Source organism: Rhinatrema bivittatum, chromosome 4, assembly GCF_901001135.1.
Source record: "Rhinatrema bivittatum chromosome 4, aRhiBiv1.1, whole genome shotgun sequence".
In the NCBI taxonomy this organism is placed as follows: Eukaryota; Metazoa; Chordata; class Amphibia; order Gymnophiona; family Rhinatrematidae; genus Rhinatrema; species Rhinatrema bivittatum.
This window is the reverse complement of record NC_042618.1, coordinates 81,233,946-81,250,160: the sequence shown is the minus strand read 5'-3', so window position 1 is coordinate 81,250,160 and position 16,215 is coordinate 81,233,946. Positions and strand designations below refer to the sequence as shown.

General features: G+C 49.3%; 1 protein-coding gene across 3 annotated transcripts in view; it reads left to right on the top strand.

The window, feature by feature from the left end:
* ESRRB (estrogen related receptor beta) overlaps positions 1–15,759 on the top strand; it is a 54,269-nt gene extending 38,510 nt beyond the window's left edge. For 2 of the 3 annotated variants that reach the window (XM_029597419.1, XM_029597417.1), the window contains 3 exons: positions 3,183–3,344; positions 8,336–8,605; positions 15,515–15,759. In XM_029597419.1, coding sequence (XP_029453279.1) covers positions 3,183–3,344; positions 8,336–8,605; positions 15,515–15,759 — 677 coding nt within the window. The remainder of the gene's footprint in view (positions 1–3,182; positions 3,345–8,335; positions 8,606–15,514) is intronic. The other variant, XM_029597418.1, reaches the window with a different exon arrangement.
* Positions 15,760–16,215: the final 456 nt, after the last annotated feature.

Here is a 16,215-nt window from a genome sequence, read left to right as displayed (position 1 = left end):
CTTGAAATAATCATATAGTTAAGGACAGTAAAGTAGAGTTGTTTGGAAGGTGAATTAAATATCCTGAAAGGCTTGGTTAAATAGCCATGTTTTTAGTCTCTTTTTGAAGACGGATGGGCAGGATTCTCATCTAAGTTCGTGGGGTAGTGCGTTCCAGTGGTGTGATCCAGCTGTTGAGATGGCGCGTTTTCTTATTGTGGTTTTAGCTTGGGGAGCAAATAGGGTGTCTTGGTAGGCACTCCTAATAGGTCTGGTGGAGGTGTGTAGTTTTAGTGGTGTGGAGGTATTGAGGACAGTGAGATTGTGGATGGCTTTATGGATTATCGAGAGTACTTTGAATAAGATCCTGGATTTGACTGGAAGCCAGTGTAGGCTCTGAAGAGTGGGGGAGAAGTGTTCCCTCTTTTTAGAATTGGTGAGGAGCGTAGCTGCAGAGTTCTGCACCATCTGAAGCGGTTTTAAGACGATGGCTGGAAGACCAAGAAGCAGAGAGTTGCAGTAGTCAAGTTTTGTCAAGATAATTGCTTGAAGTACTAGTCTGAAATCTTCATATTCAATACCATACTATTCAAAGACATCCAGTCGCTTACAACCCACATGCAAGGATTGAAATGGAATAAAAAACTGAATATCATTGGCATGTAAGCGGTGCTTCAGCCCTAAATCTGCCAAAGGTTGACAAAGCAGAAATATAAAGAATAGTAAAAAGAGTGCCTGATATTGCTGAGCCCTAGAGAGCCCAGGTAGATAACGACATGTGGTAGACCTGATTGACAAACTGAAGAGTAGTAAATCACCTGGACCGGATGGTATACACCCCAGAGTTCTGAAGGAACTAAAAAATGAAATTTCAGTCCTATTAGTAAAAATTTGTAACTTATCATTAAAATCATCCATTGTACTTGAAGACTGGAGGATAGCAAATGTAACCCCAATATTTAAAAAGGGCTCCAGGGGCGATCCGGGAAACTACAGACCGGTTAGACTGACTTCAGCGCCAGGAAAAATAGTGGAAAGTGTTCTAAACATCAAAATCACAGAACATATAGAAAGACATGGTTTAATGGAACAAAGTCAGCATGGCTTTACCCAGGGCAAGTCTTGCCTCACAAATCTGCTTCACTTTTTTGAAGGAGTTAATAAACATGTGGATAAAGGTGAACCGGTAGTTGTAGTATACTTGGATTTTCAGAAGGCGTTTGACAAAGTTCCTCATGAGAGGCTTCTAGGAAAAGTAAAAAGTCATGGGATAGGTGGCGATGTCCTTTCGTGGATTACAAACTGGCTAAAAGACAGGAAACAGAGAGTAGGATTGAATGGAAGGGAGTGAACAGTGGAGTGCCTCAGGGATCTGTATTGGGACCCTTGCTTTTCAATATATTTATAAATGATCTGGAAAGAAATACGACATGTGAGGTAATCAAATTTGCGGATGATACAAAACTGTTCAGAGTAGTTAAATCAAGAGCAGATTGTGATAAATTGCAGGAAGACCTTGTGAGACTGGAAAATTGGGCATCCAAATGGCAGATGAAATTTAATGTGGATAAGTGCAAGGTGATGCATATAGGGAAAAATAACCCATGCTATAATTACACGATGTTGGGTTCCATATTAGGTGCTACAACCCAAGAAAGAGATCTAGGTGTCATAGTGGATAACACATTGAAATCGTCGGTTCAGTGTGCTGCGGCAGTCAAAAAAGCAAACAGAATGTTGGGAATTATTAGAAAAGGAATGGTGAATAAAACGGAAAATGTCATAATGCCTCTGTATCGCTCCATGGTGAGACCGCACCTTGAATACTGTGTACAATTCTGGTCGCCGCATCTCAAAAAAGATATAATTGCGATGGAGAAGGTACAGAGAAAGGCTACCAAAATGATAAGGGGAATGGAACAACTCCCCTATGAGGAAAGGCTAAAGAGGTTAGGACTTTTCAGCTTGGAGAAGAGACGACTGAGGGGGGATATGATAGAGGTGTTTAAAATCATGAGAGGTCTAGAACGGGTAGATGTGAATCGGTTATTTACTCTTTCGGATAGTAGAAAGACTAGGGGACACTCCATGAAGTTAGCATGTGGCACATTTAAAACTAATCGGAGAAAGCTCTTTTTTACTCAACGCACAATTAAACTCTGGAATTTGTTGCCAGAGGATGTGGTTAGTGCAGTTAGTATAGCTGTGTTTAAAAAAGGATTGGATAAGTTCTTGGAGGAGAAGTCCATTACCTGCTATTAAGTTCACTTAGGGGTAGATTTTCAAACCGCGCGATTTGGCGTACTTTTGCTGGCGCATCAGGCGCCAGCAAAAGTACACCGGATTCTAGTAGATATGCGCGTAGCCGCACGTATCCACTAAAATCCTGGATCGGCGCGTGCAAGGCTATCGATTCTGTATAGCCGGCGTGCGCCGAGCCGCGCAGCTACCCCCATTCCCTCCGAGGCCGCTCCGAAATCGGAGCGGCCTCGGAGGGAACTTTCTTTTGCCCTCCCCTCACCTTCCCCTCCCTTCCCCTACCTAACCCACTCGCCCGGCCCTGTCTAAACCCCCCCCTTACCTTTGTCGGGGGATTTACGCCTCCCGGAGGGAGACGTAAATCCCCGCGTGCCAGCGGGCCGCTAGCGTGCCGGGACACAACCTGGGGGCGGGTCTGGAGGGCGCGGCCACGCCCCCGGACCGCCCTGGGCCGTAGCCACGCCCCCGGGCCCGCCCCCGGAACGCTCCCGACACGCCCCGAAAACGCAGCGCGGTTCGGGCCCGCCCCCGACACGCCCCGACACGCCCCCTCAGAAAACCCCGGGACTTACGCGAGTCCCGGGGCTCTGCGCGCGCCGGTGCGCCTATGTAAAATAGGCTCACCGGCCCTGCTCGCCTAAATCTGCCCGGCCCTGCTCGCCTAAATCTGCCCGGATTTGGGCGGATTTAGGTGAGCAGGGCTCTTAAAATCCGCCCTTTAGAGAATAGCCTCTGCCATTAGCAATGGTAACATGGAATAGACTTAGTTTTTGGGTACTTGCCAGGTTCTTATGGCCTGGATTGGCCACTGTTGGAAACAGGATGCTGGGCTTGATGGACCCTTGGTCTGACCCAGTATGGCATGTTCTTATGTTCTTATGTTCTTAACTGTGTCCCAGGAGAGGGTCGCTAACACCTGTCTCACCGCTGCTTCCTTTTTGCAGTAACTAAGATTGTCTCTCACCTGCTGGTGGCGGAGCCCGAGAAAATCTATGCCATGGCAGACCCAAGCATGCCGGAAAGCGACATCAAAGCACTGACCACCCTGTGTGACCTGGCAGACCGCGAGCTGGTGGTGATCATAGGATGGGCAAAGCACATCCCAGGTAAGGGAGAGGAGCAACCTCAGCTCTCCAGCCCCTCCTCCTCCTCCTCATCTCATCCCTCCTCCTCTCATTCCCCCTCCCCTCTCTCTTTAGAGTTTAAGCCAGAGGTGGGCAAATACAGCCCGGGGGGCTCATTTATCCATCATGTGCCACCTCCCTGTCCGGCTCACTAATGCTGCAGGTGCAAGGTCGTCCATGCCGATGTCCTCAGGAAAGACCCAGGGTCACGAGGGTCTTTATTAATTGCCTTTCAGGGGAGAGGGACATCCTCCTCCCCCCGCCCACACCGAGGGGCAGCAGTGCACACGCGCTGGCGGAGACCCCGTCCCTGTACGGGCAGGACCCCATCGCCCTGCCCGCAGAAGAGAGGAGGAAGGGGGAAGAGCTGGGTGAGAGGAGGGACGGAGGATGCGGAGAGGGGAGGGGAGGAGAGTGGCAGTCACACGCAGCCACCGTGAAGTTATGCACATCGCACCCCACCCCTTCCCCATCTAAGAACCACTGACGTGGGGCAGTATAAAAGTGTTTGCCCACCCCGGGTGGAGCTGCTCCTCTCTGGCTCAGCCTCCCTGGCTCTCTCCTGAGTCCGCTCCACGCTGCAGATTCAGGTACAGGACAGGTTGTACAGGTCAGACGCACACACAGTGGTTAAAAGGGAAAACATCACCAGGCTGTCATCCACCGAGAGGGCCCCGAAGGGAAGGAGGTAAGTGCAGGGCGTCCCAGCTGCTGGCCAGGGCCAAAAGCAGCACCAGATGTGGAGAAGGCGGAGCTGCAGGTTTAAAACCCTTTGCTTTAAATAAAACACAGAACATCACGGAGACTACTGACTACCAGAGAGACATCACAGAGACCAGTGACTGCCAGAGAGACATCACCCAGACTAGTGACTGCCAGAGAGACATCACGGAGACTACTGACTACCAGAGAGACATCACCGAGACTAGTGACTACCAGAGAGACATCACCCAGACTAGTGACTGCCAGAGAGACATCACGGAGACTACTGACTACCAGAGAGACATCACCGAGACCAGTGACTGCCAGAGAGACATCACCGAGACTAGTGACTGCCAGAGAGACATCACCCAGACTACTGACTACCAGAGAGACATCACCGAGACCAGTGACTGCCAGAGAGACATCACCCAGACTAGTGACTACCAGAGACACATCACCCAGGCTAGTGACTGCCAGAGAGACATCACCGAGACCAGTGACTACCAGAGAGACATCACCGAGATGAGTGACTGCCAGAGAGACATCACCAAGACCAGTGACTACCAGAGAGACATCACCCAGACTAGTGACTACCAGAGACACATCACCCAGGCTAGTGACTGCCAGAGAGACATCACCGAGGCCAGTGACTACCAGAGAGACATCACGGAGACCAGTGACTACCAGAGAGACATCACCCAGACTAGTGACTACCAGAGACACATCACCCAGGCTAGTGACTGCCAGAGAGACATCACCGAGACCAGTGACTACCAGAGAGACATCACCGAGGCCAGTGACTACCAGAGAGACATCACCGAGACGAGTGACTGCCAGAGAGACATCACGGAGACCAGTGACTACCAGAGAGACATCACCCAGACTAGTGACTACCAGAGACACATCACCCAGGCTAGTGACTGCCAGAGAGACATCACCGAGACCAGTGACTACCAGAGAGACATCACCCAGACTAGTGACTACCAGAGACACATCACCCAGGCTAGTGACTACCAGAGAGACATCACCGAGGCCAGTGACTACCAGAGAGACATCACCGAGACGAGTGACTGCCAGAGAGACATCAACAAGACCAGTGACTACCAGAGAGACATCACGGAGACTAGTGACTGCCAGAGAGACATCACCGAGACTAGTGACTGCCAGAGAGACATCACGGAGACTAGTGACTACCAGAGAGACATCACCGAGACTAGTGACTGCCAGAGAGACATCACCGAGACTAGTGACTACCAGAGAGTCAAATCAAGCAGGCAAACCTTCACAGAGTCCTGGCTGCAAAGCCCGGCTCATTAAGGGACCACAGGGAGGCCTGGCTGCAGAGAAGAGACCACGCACAGAGCTAGGAGACAGCAAAGGTCGCGCAGGTGAGTGAGCACTGAGACCATGCAGGAGTGTCAGAGCTCAGAGACCGTGCAGAGCTAGGAGACAGCAAAGGTCACACAGGCGAGTGAGCACTGAGACCATGCAGGAGTGTCAGAGCTCAGAGACCGTGCAGACCTAGGAGACAGCAAAGGTCACGCAGGCGAGTGAGCACTGAGACCATGCAGGAGTGTCAGAGCTCAGAGACCGTGCAGACCTAGGAGACAGCAAAGGTCACGCAGGTGAGTGAGCACTGAGACCATGCAGGAGTGTCAGAGCTCAGAGACCGTGCAGAGCTAGGAGACAGCAAAGGTCACACAGGTGAGGGAGCATTGAGACCATGCAGGAGTGTCAGAGCTGAGAGACCGCGCAGAGCTAGGAGACAGCAAAGGTCACGCAGATGAATGAGCACTGAGACCATGCAGGAGTGTCAGAGCTGAGAGACCGTGCAGAGCTAGGAGACAGCAAAGGTCACACAGGTGAGGGAGCACTGAGACCATGCAGGAGTGTCAGAGCTGAGAGACCGCGCAGAGCTCGGAGTCAGCAAAGGTCACGCAGGTGAGTGAGCACTGAGACCATGCAGGAGTGTCAGAGCTGAGAGACCGTGCAGAGCTAGGAGACAGCAAAGGTCACACAGGTGAGGGAGCACTGAGACCATGCAGGAGTGTCAGAGCTCAGAGACCGTGCAGAGCTAGGAGACAGCAAAGGTCACACAGGTGAATGAGCACTGAGACCATGCAGGAGTGTCAGAGCTGAGAGACCGTGCAGAGCTAGGAGACAGCAAAGGTCACACAGGTGAATGAGCACTGAGACCATGCAGGAGTGTCAGAGCTGAGAGACCGTGCAGAGCTAGGAGACAGCAAAGGTCACGCAGGTGAGGGAGCACTGAGACCATGCAGGAGTGTCAGAGCTCAGAGACCGTGCAGAGCTAGGAGACAGCAAAGGTCACGCAGGTGAGTGAGCACTGAGACCATGCAGGAGTGTCAGAGCTGAGAGACCGCGCAGAGCTAGGAGACAGCAAAGGTCACGCAGGTGAGTGAGCACTGAGACCATGCAGGAGTGTCCGAGCTGAGAGACCGCGCAGAGCTAGGAGACAGCAAAGGTCACGCAGGTGAGTGAGCACTGAGACCATGCAGGAGTGTCAGAGCTGAGAGACCACATCGAGCTAGGAGACAGCAAAGGTCACGCAGGTGAGTGAGCACTGAGACCATGCAGGAGTGTCAGAGCTGAGAGACCGCGCAGAGCTAGGAGACAGCAAAGGTCACGCAGGTGAGTGAGCACTGAGACCATGCAGAAGTGTCAGAGCTGAGGGACCCCGCAGAGCTAGGAGACAGCAAAGGTCATGCAGGTGAGTGAGCACTGAGACCATGCAGGAGTGTCAGAGCTGAGAGACCACATCGAGCTAGGAGACAGCAAAGGTCACGCAGGTGAGCAAAGGTCACGCAGATGAGTGAGCATTGAGACCATGCAGGAGTGTCAGAGCTGAGAGAGCACGCAGTGCTAGGAGTCCGCAAAGGTCATGCAGGTGAGTGAGCGCCAAGACCATGCAGGAGTGTCAGAGCTGAGAGACCGCGCAGAGCTAGGAGACAGCAAAGGTCACACAGGTGAGTGAGCACTGACACCATGCAGGAGTGTCAGAGCTGAGAGACCGCGCAGAGCTAGGAGACAGCAAAGGTTACGCAGGTGAGTGAGCACTGAGACCATGTACGAGTGTCAGAGCTGAGAGACCCCGCAGCGCTACGAGTCAGCAAAGGTCACGCAGGTGAGTGAGCACGGAGACCATGCAGGAGTGTCAGAGCTGAGAGACCGTGCAGAGCTACGAGTCAGCAAAGGTCACGCAGGTCAGTTAGTACTGAGACCATGTAGTGGTGTCAGAGCTCAGAGACTGCGCAGAGCTAGGAGACAGCAAAGGTCACACAGGTCAGTTAGTCCTGAGACCATGCAGGAGTGTCAGAGCTTTGAGGCTGCATAGATAATACAGGCACATGGCTCCGTGTTGTGAGACAGGCAGGTCCTGTATCTTTACCTTTTTCGACTGAGTCTTTTGTCCATCTCTGCTCCCTGCTAGACTCAGGAGAGAGTTCCAGAATATATCAGGAGGACTTTCCACACATCCTATATTCAATGTAGTAATGTCTACCTCCACACTCTCTGTCTGTCACACACAGAAACATGTTGTACACACATACAATCTATATCTACACACACAGTCTTAAACACCCTGCCTCATACACACACACAGCCTGACAAACATACACGCACACACACATTCTCTACACACAATCTCCTACAAACACTATATCTCGCAGACAGTCTCATAAACACCCTGCCTCATATACACACACAGCCTGACAAACATACATGCACACACACTATATCTCTCACCCACACACACATTCTCTACACACAATCTCCTACAAACACTATATCTCGCAGACAGTCTCATAAACACCCTGCCTCATATACACACACAGCCTGACAAACATACATGCACACACACTATATCTCTCACCCACACACACATTCTCTACACACAATCTCCTACAAACACTATATCTCGCAGACAGTCTCATAAACACCCTGCCTCGTATACACACACAGCCTCACAAACATACATGCACACACACTCTATCTCACATACATACATATTATATCTCATACACACATACATACATATTATATCTCACACACACACACATACATTATTTCTCACACACGCAGTCTCATAAACACGCTGCCTCACACTGTTTTATACATGATTGCTCATTAGTTATTTTATAGCTCTGATTTATAAAACGCCTGTCTGAATGAGCACTCCACTCCGTTTCCCATGTAAGCTGCAGATTGCCTCACGGAGCTGTCACTGTTTCCTCTGCCTCTCTGAGCAGGATTCTCCAGCCTGTCCCTGGCGGACCAGATGAGCCTGCTGCAGAGTGCCTGGATGGAGATCCTCATCCTGGGCATCGTGTATCGCTCCCTGCCCTATGAAGACGAGCTGGTGTACGCGGAGGATTACATGATGGACGAGGAGCACTCCCGCCTGACGGGTCTGCTGGAACTCTACCTCGCCATCCTGCAGCTCGTGCGCAGGTACAAGAAACTCAAGGTGGACAAGGAAGAGTTTGTCACACTCAAGGCCCTCGTTCTCACCAACTCCGGTAACTCACCTTCTAACTTCAGTCAGAAAGCTCAGGTGGTGAGTGAGCATCACCAAACCAGATACCCAAGTATCTTCTGTGACAGTGCTGAGCCCCCTGTGACAGTGCTGAGTCTCCTGTGACAGTGCCAGCTCCCTGTTAGTATCTCCAGTGATTGTCCTGAATCTCCTGTGACAGTGCCAGCTCCCTGTTAGTATCTCCAGTGATTGTCCTGAATCTCCTGTGACAGTGCCAGCTCCCTGTTAGTATCTCTAGTGATTATCTCCAGTGACAGTGCTGTGTCTCCTGTGATAGTGACAGTGTGAGTCGCCTGTGACAGTGCCAGCTCCCTGTTAGTATCTCTAGTGATTATCTCCAGTGACAGTACCGAGTCTACTGTGATAGGGACAATGCTGAGTCTCCTGTGATAGTGACAGTGTGAGTCGCCTGTGACACTGCCAGCTCCCTGTTAGTATCTCTAGTGATTATCTCCAGTGACAGTACTGAGTCTCCTGTGATAGTGACAGTGTGAGTCGCCTGTGACACTGCCAGCTCCCTGTTAGTATCTCTAGTGATTATCTCCAGTGACAGTACCGAATCTCCTGTGATAGGGAGTCGCCTGTGACACTGCCAGCTCCCTGTTAGTATCTCTAGTGATTATCTCCAGTGACAGTACCGAGTCTCCTGTGATAGGGACAGTGCTGAGTCTCCTGTGATAGTGACAGTGTGAGTCGCCTGTGACACTGCCAGCTCCCTGTTAGTATCTCTAGTGATTATCTCCAGTGACAGTACTGAGTCTCCTGTGATAGTGACAGTGTGAGTCGCCTGTGACACTGCCAGCTCCCTGTTAGTATCTCTAGTGATTATCTCCAGTGACAGTGCTGTGTCTCCTGTGATAGGGACAGTGCTGAATCTCCTGTGACAGTGCCAGCTCCCTGTTAGTATCTCTAGTGATTATCTCCAGTGACAGTACTGAGTCTCCTGTGATAGTGACAGTGTGAGTCGCCTGTGACACTGCCAGCTCCCTGTTAGTATCTCTAGTGATTATCTCCAGTGACAGTGCTGTGTCTCCTGTGATAGTGACAGTGTGAGTCGCCTGTGACAGTGCCAGCTCCCTGTTAGTATCTCTAGTGATTATCTCCAGTGACAGTACCGAGTCTACTGTGATAGGGACAATGCTGAGTCTCCTGTGATAGTGACAGTGTGAGTCGCCTGTGACACTGCCAGCTCCCTGTTAGTATCTCTAGTGATTATCTCCAGTGACAGTACTGAGCCTCCTGTGATAGTGACAGTGTGAGTCGCCTGTGACACTGCCAGCTCCCTGTTAGTATCTCTAGTGATTATCTCCAGTGACAGTACTGAGTCTCCTGTGATAGTTACAGTGTGAGTCGCCTGTGACAGTGCCAGCTCCCTGTTAGTATCTCTAGTGATTATCTCCAGTGACAGTACCGAGTCTCCTGTGATAGTGACAGTGTGAGTCGCCTGTGACACTGCCAGCTCCCTGTTAGTATCTCTAGTGATTGTTTCAAGTGACAGTACTGAATCTCCTGTGACAGTGCCAGGTCCAAGTCCCTCTTAGTAAATCCAGTGACTGTCCTGAGTCTCCTCTGATAGTGACAGTGCTGAGTCTCCTGTGACAGTGCCAGCTTCCTGTTAGTATCTCCAGTGACAGTACTGAGTCTCCTGTGATAGTGACAGTGCTGAGTCTCCTGTGACAGTGCTGTGTCTCCTGTGATAGTGACAGTGCTGAGTCTCCTGTGACAGAGCCAGCTCCCTGTTACTATCCCCAGTGATTGTCTCCAGTGACTGTCCTGAGTCTCCTCTGATAGTGACAGTGCTGAGTCTCCTGTGACAGTGCCAGCTTCCTGTTAGTATCTCCAGTGACAGTACTGAGTCTCCTGTGATAGTGACAGTGCTGAGTCTCCAGTGACAGTGCTGTGTCTCCTGTGATAGTGACAGTGCTGAGTCTCCTGTGACAGTGCCAGCTTCCTGTTAGTATCTCCAGTGACAGTACTGAGTCTCCTGTGATAGTGACAGTGCTGAGTCTCCAGTGACAGTGCTGTGTCTCCTATGATAGTGACAGTGCTGAGTCTCCTGTGACAGTGCCAGCTTCCTGTTAGTATCTCCAGTGACAGTGCTGAGTCTCCAGTGACAGTGCTGTGTCTCCTATGATAGTGACAGTGCTGAGTCTCCAGTGACAGTATTGAGTCTCCTGTGACAGCGCAGTGACAGAGTCTTTGTATGGGAGACACTGATCCTCAGGGGGGTTCCCCCACTTTTATGGAGATTCCAGTGCTGGCACGACAGAAGCCAGAGAGCTTTCACTTCCGTGTAAACGTCCCCTTACTGCTGAGGACGTGTTACCAGTGGCAGGAGCTTTCGGCTGTGCTGCAGCACCTGCACGCTCTGGCCCTCATTCGGGAAGGGACTGTTCTATTGGCACAGGCTGGAGAGATGAAGTTTATTTATATTTATTTTTTTATTTAACCCTTTTCTATACCGACCTTCATAGTTGAAGACCATACCAGATCGGTTTACATCGAATTGGGGAAACAGTAACAAAAACAGTAGAATTAACCGGAAGAACAAAGTTACATACAACAAGGATAGAGAACTTGGAAGCATAGACTGCTGGAGAAATAAAGGTCTAGGAACTCTGTAAACAAAAGAATAACTATTGGTGAATTGGGTGCGGATCTTATTTAGGACTTGAAGTTAGAATGGGGTGGTACGAAGATCCATTGTTCATGAAGGATGTTCGGTCATCTAATGTGTATCCAGGTGATCTGAGAAGGCTTGGCGGAAAAGCCAGGCCTTAAGTTTTTTCCTAAATGTTAGGAGGCTGGGTTCCAGTCTAAGGTCGGAAGGGATGTTATTCCAGATAGCTGGGCCTGCTGTCGAGAAGGATCGATCTTTGGTCGCGGTGAGGCGTGTGGCTTTTGTAGGTGGGGCCTGTAAAGTTCCTTTATAAATTTCTCTAGTCGGTCTGTTAGAAGTATTTATTTTATTTATTTATTTAGAAACTTTTATATACCGGTATTAGTGGGGACATCATACCGGTTCACATATTAACAGAAGGTTTAGAAATACATTTCAACAGGGAAGGGGAACTGGGCAGGGGGTTAACCTAGGGCAGTAAGGAAAATAGCTTAAACAACAAGAAGTATGTAGATTGAGAGGGAATTCCAGGTCCAGATGCAAGTGGTTCTAGATGGATTTGTGAATTAAGGTGAGTGATTTGTGAAGGATTCTGTAGTTCACTGGGAGCCAGTGTAAATTACGGAGGATGGGTGATATGTGTTCTCCACGGTTGGTGTTGGTCAGGATTCTAGCTGCGGTATTCTGTATCAACTGTAGAGGCTTAGTCGTAGAGCTGAGGAGACCTAAGAGGAGAGCACTGCAGTAGTCTATTTTTGCAAATATCAAGGCTTGCAGAACTGTCCTGAAGTCGTGAAAGAATAGTAGAGGTTTGAGTCTTTTTAATACCTGAAGTCTATAGAAACAATCTTTGGTTGTGGTGTTGATCATTTTCTTTAGGTTCAAGCGATTGTCGAGTAGAACCCCTAGATCTCTTACATGGGTCTGCGTGATCTGGGTGTTGAAGATGGTCTGTGGGAGTGGGTTGTCTTGGTTGGGGGAGATGAGGAGGTGTTCTGTCTTAGATGCGTTAAGAACCAAATTAAGACTGTTGAGGAGGCTGGAGATCGATTTTAGGCAATTGTTCCAGTGCGAGAATGATTTTTCGAAGGATTCTGTTATCGGGATCAGAATCTGCACGTCATCTGCATATAAGTAATGTGTTAGGTTAAGGTCTGTCAGAAGTTGGCAGAGGGGGAGGAGGTAGATGTTGAAGAGAGTGGGTGATAAAGAGGATCCTTGTGGAACGCCAATTGAGGACCTTGTCGAAGGTGATTCTTTGTTATTGATTTTAACCTTGAAGCTTCTATTACTGAGGAAAGACGTAAACCAACTGAGGACTGATCCGGATATACCTATGTCTGCTAGTTGGTTCAAGAGGATGGAGTGGTTGACGGTATCGAATGGAGGAAAGGAGGAGCAGAGGAGATATGATACAGACTTTCAGATACTTGAAAGGTTTTAATGATCCAAAGGCAACGACAAACCTTTACCATAAGAAAAAAATCAGCAGAACCAGGGGTCACGATTTGAAGCTCCAGGGAGGAAGATTCAGAACCAATTTCAGGAAGTATTTCTTCACGGAGAGGGTGGTGGATGCCTGGAATGCCCTTCCGGAGGAAGTGGTGAAGACCAGAACTGTGAAGGACTTCAAAGGGGCGTGGGATAAACACTGTGGATCCATAAAGTCAAGAGGCCGCCAATGAAGAGTGGGTGACTCGCCAGAATGATGGCTACTGCCTGGACACAATACCCTTATTCAATAAACATACACATGGTTACTGTGACTCCAACATCACTCTAAGCTTCAACAGCAAGAGGAAATGTGGAAAAAAGGATTTGCACTCACAAAGCCGGGAGTAGCTGGCTTGTTACGGCGGTTACTACCCCAAACCAAATGTGCCTGATACTTCACTTTCGATGCACATCCAGCATAGCTCTCTGCTCCAACAGCAGGGGAGAAGAAAAACTGATACTTCACGCATACCCAGCATAGCTTCAACGGCAGGGGAGAAGAAAAAAGGATTCACACTCACAAAGCGGGGAGTAGCTGGCTTGTTACGGCGGTTACTACCCCAAACCAAATGTGCCTGATACTTCACTTTAGATGCATATCCAGCATAGCTCTCTGCTTCAACGGCAGGGGAGAAGAAAAACAACCAATAAGGGCTGTATAACATAGTCTGGGTTAAAACAAATAAGCATGGGTGTAGCTTGCTTATTGCGGCGGTTACTACCCCTACTACCCCCTAACTAATCAAGCTAGATATTTCACTTGGATGCAGCTCCATCACTGCTCTCTACATTAATGGTGGGGGAGGAAGGGAAAGAGAACCAAGAGCTAAAAGAAACAGATAAGTATGAGAGAAAAAATGTGTGAAGCTTGCTGGGCAGACTGGATGGGCCGTTTGGTCTTCTTCTGCCGTCATTTCTATGTTTCTATGTTTCTATGAATGCCACCGAGATGTCCAGGAGTACTAGAAGAAAGGAGTAGCCCTTGTCTAAACCCATAATAATATGGTCTGTTAATGAAATGAGAAGCGTTTCTGTACTGCGAGATTTGCAAAATCCGTATTGGAATGGGTATAGGATATTGTGTTCTTCTAGATATTCTGCAAGCTGAGTATTAACCAATTTCTCTGTTACTTTGGCTAAGAAAGGGATATTCGAGATGGGGCGGAAGTTAGCAAGTTCTTTGGGGTCTAGAATATCTAGAAGAACACAATATCCTATACCCATCCCAATACGGATTTCACAAATCTCGCAGTACAGAAACGCTTCTCATTTCATTAACAGAGCATATTATTATGGGTTTAGACAAGGGCTACTCCTTTCTTCTAGTACTCCTGGACATCTCGGCGGCATTCGATACCGTCAACCACTCCATCCTCTTGAACCGACTAGCAGACATAGGTATATCCAGATCAATCCTCAGTTGGTTTACGTCTTTCCTTAGTAATAGAAGCTTCAAGGTTAAAATCAATAACAAAGAATCACCTTCGACAAGGTCCTCAATTGGCGTTCCACAAGGATCCTCTTTATCACCCACTCTCTTCAACATCTACCTCCTCCCCCTTTGCCAACTTCTGACAGACCTTAACCTAACACATTACTTATATGCAGATGACGTGCAGACTCTGATCCCGATAACAGAATCCTTTGAAAAATCATTCTCGCACTGGAACAGTTGCCTAAAATCGATCTCCAGCCTCCTCAACAGTCTTAATTTGGTTCTTAACGCATCTAAGACAGAACACCTCCTCATCTCCCCCAACCAAGACAACCCACTCCCACAGACCATCTTCAATACCCAGATCACGCAGACCCATGTAAGAGATCTAGGGGTTCTACTCGACAATCGCTTGAACCTAAAGAAAATGATCAACACCACAACCAAAGATTGTTTCTATAGACTTCAGGTATTAAAAAGACTCAAACCTCTACTATTCTTTCACGACTTCAGGACAGTTCTGCAAGCCTTGATATTTGCAAAAATAGACTACTGCAGTGCTCTCCTCTTAGGTCTCCCCAGCTCTACGACTAAGCCTCTACAGTTGATACAGAATACCGCAGCTAGAATCCTGACCAACACCAACCGTGGAGAACACATATCACCCATCCTCCGTAATTTACACTGGCTCCCAGTGAACTACAGAATCCTTCACAAATCACTCACCTTAATTCACAAATCCATCTACAACCACTTGCATCTGGACCTGGAATTCCCTCTCAATCTACATACTTCTTGTTGTTTAAGCTATTTTCCTTACTGCCCTAGGTTAACCCCCTGCCCAGTTCGCCTTCCCTGTTGAAATGTATTTCTAAACCTTCTGTTAATATGTGAACCGGTATGATGTCCCCACTAATACCGGTATATAAAAGTTTCTAAATAAATAAATAAAATAAATACTTCTAACAGACCGACTAGAGAAATTTATAAAGGAACTTTACAGGCCCCACCTACAAAAGCCACACGCCTCACCGCGACCAAAGATCGATCCTTCTCGACAGCAGGCCCAGCTATCTGGAATAACATCCCTTCCGACCTTAGACTGGAACCCAGCCTCCTAACATTTAGGAAAAAACTTAAGGCCTGGCTTTTCCGCCAAGCCTTCTCAGATCACCTGGATACACATTAGACGACCGAACAATCCTCTACTGAAAATTGTCTCTTCAAGTCATTTGCTTTTGGTCTTGCTTTTCAGAGGGGCAATATGGGGAAGGGGCAGGGTGTGCAGCCCATTGAAACACGTCCGACCTGACTCACCTCCGCCCTTCAACCTTTCCCCACAGATTCCATGAGCATAGAGGACGCGGAGGCTGTACAGAGGCTGCAAGACCTGCTGCACGAGGCTCTGCACGAGTACGAGCTGAGCCAGCACCAGGAAGAGCCTCGCAGGGCCGGCAAGCTGCTGCTCAGCTTGCCCCTGTTGCGTCAGACGGCCACCAAAGCTGTGCAACACTTCTACAGCATCAAACTGCAAGGAAAGGTCCCCATGCACAAACTCTTCCTGGAAATGCTGGAGGCCAAGGTCTGATCCTGAGCAGAGATGGGGAGGACCCCGGAGCCAGCACCAGGACCAGCTGCAGCCTTCCTCCTGCGCTCAGACTGGGGGATCGAGTGGGCCAGGGAAGTTCCTAGGGGGACAATCTGGAGTGGCTGCTCTGTCGCACACAATCAGTATAACGGGATTCATACGTGAGTGGTTCAGAGACATTCCCCCAACCTCTGAGGATAATAAATGGCTTGCAGAGGAAAGACTTCGGAGGCAGGCACATGTATGAAGTCCCCAGCAGACAAGCTCTGCCTTGGTACCTCTTCTGCTAACCCTTCCAGACCCCCAGATCACGGGCACAGAGCTTTCCCCACGAGCCGCATGCATTTCTGTTCCTAGGAACCTCAGCAGTACAAATTCAAGCCAGGACCGGATCGCCCGTTAGGTTGGCCTGGGGGAAGATGGCAACCTTACAGCCTCGGCAGGGCGAAGCCCAGT